The sequence below is a fragment of the Ailuropoda melanoleuca genome, chromosome 4, assembly GCF_002007445.2.
Source record: "Ailuropoda melanoleuca isolate Jingjing chromosome 4, ASM200744v2, whole genome shotgun sequence".
In the NCBI taxonomy this organism is placed as follows: Eukaryota; Metazoa; Chordata; class Mammalia; order Carnivora; family Ursidae; genus Ailuropoda; species Ailuropoda melanoleuca.
The window spans coordinates 105340315-105354081 of NC_048221.1; the positions used below are offsets into that span (position 1 = coordinate 105340315).

Sequence of the window (13767 nt, forward strand, 5' to 3'; positions counted from 1 at the left end):
GGGCAGAGGGAGAAGCAGACTTCCTGCTGAGCAGGGAGCCCAAAGTAGGGCTTGATCCTGGGACCCTGGGATCATGACCTGAGCTGAAGGCAGAGGCTTAACTGACTGAGCCACTCAGGTGCCCTGATTTTGTCTCTTTTAAACCCACCCAAGATGTTGACAGTAGACACTATTGCCTGAAAGGTTTAGAACCACTGCTCAGAGCTGACCGTCATGTCCTGTGTGCAGAAGCTTTAGGGCCTTTGTGGGGGACATGTGGCTTGCTTCTATCACTGCTGTCTGAACTGGGGTCACATGTCTCTATGGTGGTGATCTCAGCAGATGCTTCTGCTTTCGGAGCCCTCAGGCTCTGGCCTATCTGACCCATGCATGAGAAAGAAGTGGAATTCATGTTTTCTTAGCCGGAAATCACAAGACAGATATATGGAAAATATAACCTAAAGGTAAAAGACATATGACAGGGTAAATTTTGCAACATACATACAGGACAGTAAAGAAATGAATATACCTAATATATTTTTACTGGTAAGAATTTACTGGCGCAGTAGGTTAAGCCTCTGCCTTTGGCTCAGGTCATGATCCCAGGACCCCGGGATGGAGCCCTGAGTGGATGTGGTCGGGCTCCCTGCTCAGCGGGGAATCTGGTTCACCCTCTTCCTCTATTCCTCCCCCCTGCTTGTGCATGTGCATGTATTCTTTCTCTCTCTCTCTCAATAAATAAAATCTTAAAAAAAAACTCCAATGGAAAATTGGGCAAAAAACCCCAATAGACATTTCACAAAATGTAAAATATAAGTGGCCAATAAATACATAAAAAATTGTTTACTTAGTAACCGAAGAAATGCAAAACAGAACAACCAAGGAGGTCATTTTTATATTTTAGATTAGCAAAGATTTGAAAGATTGCTAATACTGAGGGTTGGTGAGAGTGGAGAAGAGGCACGTGGTTGTTATTGGGGTAGAAGCTGGTGTGGCTGGCACAGAGGGGCAGTGTGGAAATGCAGCCGATAGTAAAAATAAAGATGTGCATAGTTTTTTGTCCCCCAAATTTCATGTCTTGGAATTGATTTTAAGGAAAGAGACTAGTAAACAAAGATGTAAGTGCCAGGATTTTTATTTTTCACAATATTGTTATCAATAGTTGATGTTGTTGATATAGGGAAATGTTTGTATCCAGAAAAAAATACCGTGCAGCAGTGACCAGTAATGACAGATGTGTATATTTATTGACCTGGAAAGATTGTTTTTATTTTATTTATTTATTTTTTAAGGTTTTATTTTTAAGTAATCTCTATACCCAACCTGGGGCTCAGACTCATAACCCTGAGATCAAGAGTTGCATGCTCTACCAACTCAGCCAGCCAGGAGTCCCTGGAAAGATTCTTTTTATTTTTATTATTTATTATTATTTATTTATTTTAATTTTTAAAACATATTTATTTATTCATTTCAGAGAGAGAGGAGAGCTTGCCTGTGGGAGGAGGGGAGGTGGTAATGGGGGGGTGGGCAGAGGGAGAGGGAGAGAGGAAATCTGGTGCAGACTCCCCGCTGAGTGGAGAGAGGTGGGCTTGATCCCAGAACCCCGAGATCAGCACCTGAGCTGAAACCAAGAGCCGGCCACTCAACCAACTAAGCCACCAGGTGCCCCTGGAAAGATTATTTTTAAATGAACAAAGCAGTTGTTCAGTTTACAAAGCATGTATAGGATGTTTCCATTTTTGTAAATCTATTATATATGGGGGCGCCTGGGTGGCTCAGTCAGTTGAGCATCTGCCTTCGGCTTAGGGCATGATCCCAGCGTCCTGGGATTGAGCCCCCAATGTTGGGCTCCCTGCTCAGTGGGGAGCCTGCTTCTCTCTCTCTGCCCCTCTCTCGAATAAATAAATAAAGTCTAAAGAAAAAAATCTGTTATATCTATTTTTGTGCACATGCAAAGAAAAGTTTGGAATGATCTGTACTAACATTTAGTTATAATGATTGTGTTGTAGATTTTAAATCTCAGTCATTAATCAGGCGGACATGAAAGTAACTATCTTTATTGTTTTGTAATTGAACTCATTTTGGCTCTTAAGCCCCCAAAATGTAATATTTCCATTCAAAAGTGACTGAGCCCCTTCTTGTTTATTTTTTATTCATTTTTAAAGAACGTTTTATTTTATTATTTTTGAAATTTTGTTTAAGATTTTATTTGTTATTTGTCAGAGAGAGAGAGCACGATCAGGAGTGGCAGAGGCAGAGGGAGAAGCAGGCTTCCCGCTGAGCAAGGAGCACGAAGTGAGACTCGATCCCAGAATCCTGGGATCATGACCTGAGCGGAAGGCAGATGCTTAATCTACTTAGCCACCCAGGCATCGCTTATTTATTTATTTTAGAGAGAGAATCTCAAGCAGGCCCCACACCCAGCGTGGAGGCCCATGTCGGGCTTCGTCTCACGACCCTGAGATCATGACCTGAGGTGAAATCAAGAGTCAGCTGCCTAACTGACTAAGCCACCCAGGCGCTCTTTCCGTTCTTTTAATACTCAGCCCCTCTTGGGTTACTAACGTTTGGGCCCTACTTCTGTTTTCTCTGGGAATGATCGACAAAGTGCCCTGTCATGAGGAGAGATATTGGTGACTGTGCTTTCCCTGGTCCTCTCGGTCCCCCTCTCCTTGTGCTGGGACGGGCTCTCATGGCTGACTTCTGCTCCTCTCAAGGTGCACGAAATCTGTCAGTGCTTTGTCCCCAGTTGTGGGCTCTTGTGGGCCCACCATTTTGTCCAGAGCTGACTCTGACGGCCTCATGGGCCCTGGGGGTGTGCTTGCTCTTTTGCCTCATGCAGGGGGCGCCCTCTGACGCTGTCCTCAGGCCCATCTGCTAGGTCCCTCTCGAAGACCGTTTTTTGCACTCTTTCTAATGTCATGTTGGGGGCAGCCATCTCTGAGGGACTTTTGTGTTCTCCTTATCCCTGGAAAGTGAAGAACAAGTCCTCTCTGCTCTTAGGCCCTCACATCTCCTGGGGCTTCTCCTTTCTCACCCTGCTCTGGGGGTGCGATGCTGGGCATATCTCAGGGACCCCGAGTCTCAACCGTAGCCGCTTCCTGCTGTTCTCTCTCCCCACCAGCTGGTCCACTCCTGACCCTCCTGTTGAGTGATAACTTCTGTTCCATCCTCCGGAGGCCATCCCCACACTTGCCTCACCTCCAGGCTCTGGCTTGCCATCTTCCCTGCCAAGCTTTTAAAACATTTAAAATACTCTTCTCTCAGGGATCTTGACCTTACTATTGAAATAATGGTTTCTAAGACAACAGTCTGCTGTAGATTTACAAAAATCCACTTACAAGTTCAAATTCAGAGGCCAGGATTTGTGTACAACATCCTTACTCCAAGAGCATGTTGTATAGAAAGCTTTTTCCCTGCAGCTTGAATGGTGGAGATGTGGGGAAAATGGATTGGAAATGTTTATAGCTTGGTGCCAAAGTTTACATTCTGCTCTAGCCCTCTACTTGGATTGGTAGGATTGTGGGTGATTTCCACTCCTTTTTGACCTGCAGTTTCTGAATTTTCTATAATAAACGTGTATTTCTTTTGTAATAGGACATATAATAACAAAAGTTCTTTTATAAATAAAGGGACACTTCCAGGCACTTAGGTCTTTAAAGTTAAAGGTTTATTTAAGTTTGTTGTTGTTGTTGTATATTTTGATTTTGGGGGTACCCTAACAACCTCATCTCATCCCAATGAGTGGGCTCTTTGGGAGAGGGGAGGATGAGAGGCGGGGGCAGGGCCAGAAGCAGTAACTGGAGGGAGAGGCACCGCGGGCGCCTGCTTCTCCCTCAAGGAGGAGAGTGATGTTGGTGCCCAGTCCAGCTGCCCTCGATGTGAGGCCGTGGCCTCGGGGGCATTTTAAATGACTGTCTTTTTCCTTTTCGTATAAAGCAATAGGCTTTATTAGTATTGTTACAGGCATCAGATTACAGAGGAACTGATTGTTAGTATATGCCCCCAACTGAGCTTTCAGGAGATAAATCATAGCAGAAATGGAATCACGCTGGAATTTCAACCAAAACTTGGAAGCTCACCTTACAAAAAGATAAAAAGAAAACCCCTTTTTACATCTTGAAGTGATAGCTCTTAAGCAGGAGAACATCTCAGATATGAAAGCTTGTCCAATCACCTTCCCACCCTGCTTGAGTCCTGCTGTGTCCATTCTTGACAAGTCAGGGATTTCCTCTTTTTTTTTTTTTTTTTTGAAGTTTGACTTCATATATCTATCTTTTAGGGTACTTGATGTTCCCAATTTTTTATTCTTCTGAATTTGAGTTTTGTGAAAGCATTGGCAAAATCACTGTAAAAGCTAGGATCTTGTGCACATGGAGATGAGAGTGAGGCAGGCCCCGGCTTCTACGCCGCCATCCTCTTGGAGCCAGGGAAGGACCGTGTGGCTGATGAGTTCCCCTGGACCCAGCCCTGGGGTGTTGTGGGAGTGGGGCTGGTTCCAGTGGGCTGTGAAGCCTGGCTGGAAGTTCCCAGGCCGGAAGCCCCCTCTTACAGCTCCTCCAGAAGATGCTGCCCTGGCCGCTCCTCATACCTGGAGAGGAAGGAAGTGGCTCTGGTCTGGGTTGTGGTTAGAGACAGGAGAGGTGAGGCTGACAGCCGGACTGAGGTTACAGGCTGTGGGCTCATGGTCTGTCAGCTTACAGGAGATGGGGAAGGTGACCGTGGGAGTGAAGGCTTCTTCTCAGTGTGGGCAGAGGGCAGGGAGCCTGAGGAGGAGGCTGGTCACGTGGGAGAGCCCAGGAATCCTACAAACCACCTTATTCGATCCCCCCTTTGCCGCTGCGGAGAATGAGAGCCAGAGAGGGGGCAACGTATCTTGGCTGGGGAACCCATGGTCAGTTGATGGCAGCGTTGGGACCAGAGCCCAGGCCCCCTGAGCCAATCCACTGCTTTTCCTGTTCCAACAGGGATGGCAGGCCCAGCTCTTTTTGGTGCCGGAAGTCTTAGGAGCTGGAGAAAGGAGACCATCCCGGTCTCCTGGGCAGCTCCCCGGCCCCTGGGTTCCCCCAGCTGTCATCAGGGTGGAGGGAAAACATGAATTTGGTCCCTGTGGGATAGGTCAGAGTTGGGGCAGACACTCCCTCCACACCGCCTCCCACAGGGGCTTGTGATTGTAGAGAGATTCCGGAGCAGGCCTGGGCTGCCCCACTCAGAGGCAAGAGTTGAACCCCGAGGCCTGAGCACCGGGAGGGCATGGGGTTCATTGTTTCCTTCACAGCTGTAGACCTTGTCCCTAATACATGGCCTGGCCATAGGCATCCACTACGTTTGTTAAAAAAGAGTGAACAGATGAGTGAGTGACCATCGTGTTAGGGGCTGGCTCTGAGCAGAATGGTGAAGTGGGCCAAGTTTGCTCTCAGGGACACTTCTAGCCCACAGTTGCAATGTCTGTCCTTCTCAGAGTCATTTCTCTGCCCTGAGGGCCCCGGTCACAGGGGCTGCCTCTGACTCACCCCTCTACCCCAAGGTACTACCTCTGACTTAGACAATGACAGGAAGAGAGCAATGTGTCTCAGGGAGGAGGAGTCAGAGGACGGCGGGGTTCTGGCTTTAAGGGGACAACATCTTTGTGCAGCAAAGTGTGATTTCCCCCGAACTTCAGGAAAGGTTGGCCTTGGTACGTCAAATATTGAATATCAGTGAGTGCGGTGGGGGAGTGGCAGCTTCCCTGAGGCCTGGGATAGGACCAATGAGGTGGGACTGGGCCTAGCACCAGGGGTGGTGGGATCCTGAGGAGAGGGAGTGAGGGAGGCCATTCTTGAGATGGTGCTGTCAGAGGCCCTCTGGAGCCTTGAGTTGTGGCCTCTGAGGGAGAGGATGGGGCATCCAGCAGCGGTGATTTCCTCTTCCTGCTTGGGGAACACAGGGCCCACTGTCCCCATGGGTGCAGGACCCATCCACCTCTTCCTCCCCTCAACTGGGAGCCTGGACTCACCTGGCATGGCTTTGAGTTCTTGTCAGAAGTGAGGAATTTGGATACACTGGAGAGGGCTGAACGTGGTCCTACACGCCCCCAGGGCCTGCCATAGGGACAGTGTTAGGGCCGGAGGCCTTGCACCCTGTTCCCCTTTCCCAGCTCTGAGGGGGATGGGAAGCTCCTGCTGGAAGGGGCAGCTTTCACTTTGCCTGCCATCTGATGGGTGCTCTTGGTGTGACCTTGTAGACCTCTTGAGCCACTGCTGAGCCATGGGCCTTCTAGGTTTGGAGCCTGAGGAGGTAGGATGCTGGCCCCAGAACACCCACTTTGCAGCCCCTGCCGAGCACACGCTGTTCAGCAAACAACCCCCATTCCATAATGTGCATCAAACCTCACTCCTTTAAGTGGCCCCTCCTTTCCTCCATGTCTCCTTGTCCATTCTTTTGTGGCTTTTCCTTGACCCCTGTTAACATAGCGTCCTGGACCTGCGCTCCTGGGGTTGCCCTGGACCTGGGGGAGCAGGGCCTCTGCCGATCGTGGACCGGAGAGGATGGGCACTCTGGGAGCCGAAGAAAGTCCTGGCAGCTGCTGGCAGGGTGAGAGTACCTGGCAGGTGGCGTGGGCATCCCGGCCCCCGGACACGAGGCTCTGCAGTTGAGGCGTGTGCTGTTCCACGAACTGCTCACACTGAGGAAGGAGAAAGAAACAGGTGTGGGGGGGGGACCTGGGCCGTGGCAGGACTCTCCCTGTAGCCGCGTCACTCCAGGGCTCCCTCCTGACCCGGTGGAGCTCCAGCCACTGCCCCCTCCGAGCCGCTCCGGCTATGACCAGGCTTGTGGGCTGAGATGGAGGGCTTCTCTTGGGAAAGCCAGAGACACTGGAGATGGAGGGTCTGAAACTCAGGCCCAGGAGCTGCATCTTAGCCACCACCTTCCCATTCCCCCAAATGTCAGTTCTAGAAATCTTAAAGTTCCTCTGGTCTTGGCAACCTGTCGTGGTGGGCAGTGGGGAGCCCTCCACGTCATGGAGCAGGGCAGTGCTGGCTTGCGTCAGGACTTGACTTGTGACGGGAATTCACCGTAGGGACTCTGAGTCCTGGGACTCTAGGACCTTCAAGCCCAGCTCTCTCCACGGGTGGGTGTGTCCCCAGGGAGTAACACTGAGAGGAGGGATGGGGGGAAGACAGATGGGGACCCTGGAGAGAAGGCCAGGCCCTCTCCTGCTCCCGTGGGACTGGCATGATAACCAGGCCTTATTCTTTGTCCGTGACGGAGGCCTGCAGGTCCTCTGGGGCCCATGCCCTTTGTCCAAAGGTGACCCCTGACCTTGACTGGTTTTGCCCTATGTTGTTCCATAGTTTTTGGGCCCACGTCTGGCCTGTTAGAGTTCCTCCAGGGCAGGGGTCAGACCATTCTGTGTGTCTGTGACTGGGAAGCCTCTCCTGGGCCCCCCCTCCACTGGGGGACAGGCCCAGGGTCCCAAGTCCCCTGTGTGCCCATCCCTCACCTTTTGCCTGTCCAGCCAGGAGTTGAGGCAGGCCTGGCGTATTGCCTGTGGCATGGCCTGCTCGCTGCTGTTCCCTGCCTGTGTGGTCACGAGCATGCAGACGTGGCAGTCGGACTCTTGAGGTAACCGTTCTCCGGGCAGAGACTCCAGAGCTGTGAGGACTGCAGAGAAAACCATCAGGACTGCCCTGCAGAGGGGCTCAGTTCTCGTCCGGACTGGTGCAGCGCAGGGGCACCGGGGAGGGGGAGGGCAGTGCAAGGCTAGGGCGCAGGGGAAGAGGAGGGTGGGTGCTGGGGAGGGGCCAGGGCTGCAGGCTCACCGGGGCCAGCGCCGTCCTCGTTGGAGCACCGGAGGACCAGGCCGCAGACCAGCTGGGGCAGCACGCGGCCCAGCAGCGCGTCCAGCAGCAGGACAGTGTAACGCTCGGCCAGGCACTGGCAGATGCCACCCACCACCAGGGGTACGACATGGCACACCTGGCCAACAGCCATGGCCAGCACACCCTGGGGCGGGGGCAGAGACAGGGCACGGTGGGACCTGTCCCGGCAAGACCCGCACTGTGCCCGGCACCCGCGGGCATTTCGTAGTTTGCCCCTGCCCCCCTCTGGGAGGGGGAATGAGTATGCGGTTTACAGATAAGGGCGCCGGGCATCAGGGAGTCCGACGGGCCAGGCCAGAGTCACTCAGTGAGTGCGGGAGCCGGGCCACCATCCCAGCTCGGAAAGGAGCATGGCCGGCCCAGGCAGGCGGGCATCAGCAGGGCCCCACGGTGATCAGACCTGTGTCTTCTCCCTGCAGACGTGGGGCTTGCTACATTTCCTCTGTGGCTGCTGGAGCCCACCCTGATTCCAAACTCAACCTCCTAGCTGCGGGGCAAGGAGAGGGGCAGAGGTGACAAGCACTATGGCTCGTTCCCTCCCTCCTTTTCCATCCAACCCACACGTGCCAAGAACCTACACGCCACAGGCTGGCCTTGGCTCCACCGCTGCTTGGCCGCACTGCCCTCCTTGCTGGGAAGGTGCAGGGGGGCACAGGACACAGTGAATTGTATGTCTCCGGGGTGTGCTGCCTTCCAAACGGGTACGTTTCCCCAGATGCACCTGCTTGTGTCAGAACCCACACTTGCCTAACCTCCCCGCTTCGATGACAGAGGAACAGACGTTGCTGTGTTCAAGGCCAGCCTGTCTGCTCGTGCACTGGACCCCCCCTGCACCTTCTCGAGTATGTTACCCCGCATCGTCCTCTCTCCCCACCTCACTGCTTCTCCCGTCTGCTGGTCGGTTCATCGGCACACCAGCGTGCCAAGATGGCTTCTGTCGCTAAAAGCCTCACTTGTCGGGGCGCCTGGGTGGCTCAGTCGTCTCGGGTCTTGATTTCAGGGTGATGAGATGGAGCCCCACGTTGGGCTCCCCGCTGAGCTTGGAGCCTGCTTAAGATTCTCTCCCTTGCCCTCCCCCCCTTCCTGTGTGTGCTCTCTCTCTCTAAAAAAAGGAGAAAACGACTGGGATTCTTTGCCATCCGATGATGAGCTGCTGGTGGACAAGACCCAGGTCCTGTTCATTTTTGTTCTTTGACGGCTGGCACAATGCCTGGCATATAATAGCGGGGGCTTCACAGTTGTTGAATGAACTCTAGGCCTGGCCCCCACGGGGCCTGAGCCTGAGCTCCAGGGTCCCTTGTGTGGCCCCGACAGGGGTATGAGGAAGGGGAGGGGAGGGTGGGGCTGTGGAAGGCCGTGCGGAGCTCCTCGTATTCCTGGACGCCTCACCTTGGGAATCACAACTTGGATCCGCTTGATCAGGGTCCTGCAGAGCCAGCAGTAGGGGAGGGGGATGGGCAACCGCTGCTCCGAGAGATCCTGGGGGAGAGAATCACCCCAGGTGAGGCCAGGCTGGGCGCTGGGAGAAGGCATCCTCCAGGCTCTGCCTCCCCCACCTCCTCTTCCCCTTCTCCCTCCTGCCTTAGGCCCTGCTTCGAGCTTCTTTTTTTTTTTTTTTTAAGATTTTATTTATTTGATAAAGAGAGAGACAGCCAGAAGAGAGGGAACACAAGCAGGGGGAATGGGAGAGGAAGAAGCAAGTTCCCAGCAGAGGAGCCTAATGCGGGGCTCGATCCCAGAACGCCGGGATCACGCCCTGAGCCGAAGGCAGACTCTTAAGGACTGAGCCACCCAGGTGCCCCTGCTTCAAGCTTCTTGTCCCCTCTCTGGCTCTGCCCTCTGCAGGGCAAGTGCTTAAGGGCCTCGGCTATGGCCTCACTGTTTGGAACCCCCTGTGTGTATGAGGGGCCAGCATGCAGGGGACCTCTGTCGCCTGTGTATGCGGCCCGGCCCTCACCTGGAGGGCTCCCGGCAGCCCGGGGAGGACCAGCTTCTCCGGCAGCGGGTCTGGCAGCTCGGGCTCCTGCCCTGGCTCTGGATGCCCAGGTCTGCACAGGCCCAGGCGCTTGCAGATGACCTTTGGGTTCTAGGGCACAATGGGTGAGGGAGTGGTCAGGGTGTGGGAGGGGACCCACTCCTGCCCAGCCTGGCTCAAGGGCTTGCACTAGGACCCCTGGCTTTGGGCCTGGAATGGGGGCAGCAGGCTGGATGGGGGCTGTGGCTTAGGGTTCTGTGGTGAGGGTAGGGGGAGCCGAAAGGCAGAGGTGGGGCTGTGTGAGGTCTTCGGGCAGGTGTCTGGGGATGTGTGTGGATGAGCACAAGCATGTACGTTTGGTGCAAGCATGGGTGTGAGAGAGTGTTTGTGTGCGTGAGTGTGTGATGGTGTGGACTGCATGAGACTGTGTGGTATGAGTGTGTGAATGAGTGTATGTGAGTGTGAAGGGTGTGAGGGTGTGTGGTGGGTGTTTTGTAAGCTCGCGGTATGGGCCCACTCTGTACAGCTGGGCAGGTAGGGCTGTGATCTGCAGCATCTGGCTGTGGGCCACTGTGTCTCCTGGACTGGTCACGGTTAGGGTGTGTGTGTGTGTGTGTGTGTGTGTGTGTGTGTGTGTGTGTGTGTGTTGGGCTGGGGTATAGTGTGTGTGGGTAACTCTGGGCGTCGCTGGACATGGGGGCCATCAGGGAGGCAGGTTGGAGGTGAGGTTGCTGGGCCCTCACAATCTGTCTCTGGAAGTAGTCGACGACCACTGGGAAGTAGGTGTCAAGTAGGTGACGGCACTGGGGCACGAGCAGCTTCAAGGGGAGAACGTCACACTCATGCTCCAGAAACTTCCGTGTCCTGTCCTGGGAGGCGGAGAGGAGACAGGTTGTAGACAGTCAGGCTGGCCTTGCTGAGGTCTGTGCCCGCCCAAGTCCCTGGATGCAGGACCGCCACCAGGCAGGATGGCCACCCTCTCCCAGGGCACCAGAGTTGAGAGAGTGCCACGGGGTCAAGTAGTTGCCTACAGGGAGGATCCTCCCCTGTAGGAGAGACCATCTCCGGCTGTGCTGCTGAGCTCACTCCCAGGACCATCTCCTGGCTAAGAGGTTCCTGGAGTCGCCAGGCAAACCCATGACTCACTCTTGGCCTGGAGATGGTCTCTTTAGGGGGCTAACCTCTGTGCCCTGTCCTGTCCCCCATCTCTTGGCCCCCAAGCTTTATCAAGGATCTGGGCCTCATCACCTGGAAAATGGCCTCCTTGGTCATCTTGGTGAGGATGCGGACGATGTCCTCACATTCCTGGCACAAGTCATCCTGGGGAGGGGGCCCCAAAGTGGGGCATTTGAGTAGAGGGGGCATGCTCCCAGCTCAGGAGGGTGAGGCTGACAGCGCTCCAAGGCATAGGCAACTACCCCCATCCCATCCCTTCCATGTCATCTTTCCCCATCCCAACCCACCCCATCCCATCCCACCCCATCCCATCGCATCCCATCCCATTGCATCGCATCTCATCCCATCCCATCCCATCTCATCCTATCCCATCCCATTGTACCCCATCCCATCCCATCCCATCCTACCCCATCCCATACCATTCCCATACCATATCATCCCATCCCATCCCATTCCCATACCATCCCATCTTATCATCCATCCCATCCCATCCCGTAGGGGGTCTTGAACCCCCTCAGGCCCATGCAGAGGCTACCCAGCACCCTCTGTACCAGACCCCCAGTTGCCGTGCATCCGTGGGAGGTACTCACAGCTCTTGCGTAGCCCCAGACTTCCTGTAGGCAGTGCCCCAGGGCTCCACACTGCAGCGATTGCTCTAGGCTTTGACACCAGAACTCGGGGCCCCGGGCACAAGCCAGAGATGAAGTGGTCCAGTCAGCTGCAGTTTGGGGCCAGAGCAACATTGGAATTTAGGCCACACCTGGCTCTGACTTCACCCAACCTCCAAATCTAGTTTTACCAGGAGCACGTGGCCTTAAGCATGCTGGAGTCAGATGGAGCAGGGTTCCGCCTGCCCTAGTGCCCCCCAGCTGTGTAACCTTGGACAAGCACGGGAGCTCCTCTGAGCCTCAGCTTCCTCATCTGGAAATGAGGATATTGGCCAAACTAGGGATAACGCCTGGCTCAGAGCCGGAGCTCAGTAAGCCTGGCGATGGACTGGAAGTCTGCACACCTCACAGCGGAGGAGCCTGACGTGGGGCTCGATCCCATAACGCCGGGATCACGCCCTGAGCCGAAGGCAAACGCCTAACCGCTGTGCCACCCAGGCGCCCCTGCTCATACAATTTCTAGTCAGGTATTTTCTTGTGAGCCACCCAAATCATCTCAACCGAAGGCAGAAGGAAGAGAAGAAAGACCTAGTGAGGAAGCAAGGGAAGAAGGAAGTCAGTGGATTCTTTCCATTCTTTCTGTGCAGATTAAACTCCATCTCCTCCACGGAGGTCTCCCAGTGTGCACCCCACTGGAGTCCATCTCCCCTCCTCTTGCCCCCACGGACCATCTGTCCTTTTTGACATCTCTCAGCACTGGCAGACTTGCATGAACTTTGGCTTGGAGGGCACAGCTGGAGCCTCAGAATGACCCCTCCTGGGGTCCACACATAGTGTGTTCTGCCCGTGCCTGGGATGGTAGCCCTGGGATGAACAGAAGCAGGGGGATTGGGGAGCCTCTCGGGAGAACCCTCTCCCTAAGGGACGAGGGAGTCACCCGGCCGCACTTATCCCTCTGACAAAGCCTCAGACACCTGAAGAGCGGTGCGGACCTGAGCTCCTCATGGCCTTGGTCACTCCCCAGCCCAGCCCTGCCTCCTTGACTAGGGTCTGGGTTCTAGGAAAGGAGAGAGTAGAGACACGTCCCACTAACACCTTTGGGTGAGTCTAGGATGTAAGGCAGTTATGTCAAGCATACCCCCAAGAAAAGCAGAAATAGGCATTTCCTAGAATTTTGATGCCAGGATGGGCCTGGGATGCTCAGAAATGCTTCAGAACGGAGGAGACAGTAGGAGATGGAATTCTTGCCATGGCTGGAAGGGAGGGACCCTGTGACTTCCCGTTATTACTCTGACAGTGACTCCATTTTTAAAAAAATTATTTATTTATTTGGGGTGGGAGGAGGGAGGGGAGAGAGAATTCTTAAGCAGACTCCCCACTGAGTGCAGAGCCTGAGGCAAAGCTCGATTTCAAGAACCTTCAGATCATGACCTGAGCCCAAACCAAGAGTGGACAGTTTAAGGACTAAGCCATCCAGGAGCCCCAGATTGACTCCATTTTTAAGCTCACATTTAAGCCCATGTTCCCTGGAGATGCAATGAACAAACCTGCTAAGACTCTGGCCCTCAGGGGGCTTCCCTCCTCCTGGATGCTGTGTTGGGGGCGGATGTCTCTCCCCTTGACCTGTGGGCCCCAGGGTAAGGAGTCCTGTTTCATTCCTATCTGTGGCTCTCAGGCCACCCTGATGGGGCTCTGTCTGGGTGGGTGTGCGAACATATTTCCTGAATCGATGAGTCCTACTGGATTAATCCCACTCCGGGTGGTAAGAGCTTAATAGGTGTAGTTCTCCCCCACACAGCCCTTTTGTATTCTCTCCGGAACATAGAAATGTCTGAGGGCAGAGGATGAACTAAAATCACCACGCAGGCTTTCTTAGCACTAGCAAGAGAAAGTTTGACTTCGGGGAACCATTCCTGTGATTTTTATGTTCATTAATGAATTTCGGTTTCCAAAGGATGTGTATCAGGAATTTTTTTTTTTGTTACAAACAAGAGCGAAATTGACTCAAACGACTTCTACCTTAAAGGAAAGTCCAGACATCGGTCAAGTAGCTGTAGGCAAAGCTTTGTCCATAGGCTCCCATCCTGTCCCCCAGACCTGGCTCTGTCTGTGCCTGTCCTCTGCTTTCTGTGGGGTCTTCCTGCAGCTCTCTCTGTCCCCTCATGGA

The 13767-nt window shown here is 53.9% G+C and overlaps 1 protein-coding gene across 1 annotated transcript; it reads right to left on the reverse strand.

Annotated features, from left to right (window-relative positions):
* Positions 1 to 4035: 4035 nt before the first annotated feature.
* Positions 4036 to 11735, reverse strand: SFTPB (surfactant protein B). Its single transcript, XM_034657284.1, has 9 exons — positions 11583 to 11735; positions 11065 to 11136; positions 10560 to 10685; positions 9799 to 9927; positions 9231 to 9320; positions 7782 to 7965; positions 7463 to 7623; positions 6563 to 6643; positions 4036 to 4570 (listed from the first exon to the last, which is right to left on the reverse strand). Exons 1-9 carry the CDS (start codon positions 11733 to 11735, stop codon positions 4565 to 4567), a joined length of 1002 nt encoding a protein of 333 aa, XP_034513175.1. The 3' UTR covers positions 4036 to 4564.
* Between the last annotated feature and the right edge of the window lie 2032 nt (positions 11736 to 13767).

Excerpts from the sequence above, each read along its gene's own strand:
- SFTPB (XM_034657284.1), bottom strand. The coding sequence starts at position 11,735 with ATGTTGCTCTGGCCCCAAACTGCAGCTGACTGGACCACTTCATCTCTG. Across the intron at positions 9,928-10,559 it reads ACTACTTCCAGAGACAGATT|AACCCAAAGGTCATCTGCAA; the intron begins GTGAGGGCCCAG and ends ATTGTGCCCTAG. Across the intron at positions 7,966-9,230 it reads TCCAAGTTGTGATTCCCAAG|GGTGTGCTGGCCATGGCTGT; the intron begins GTGAGGCGTCCA and ends CCCCCGCCCCAG.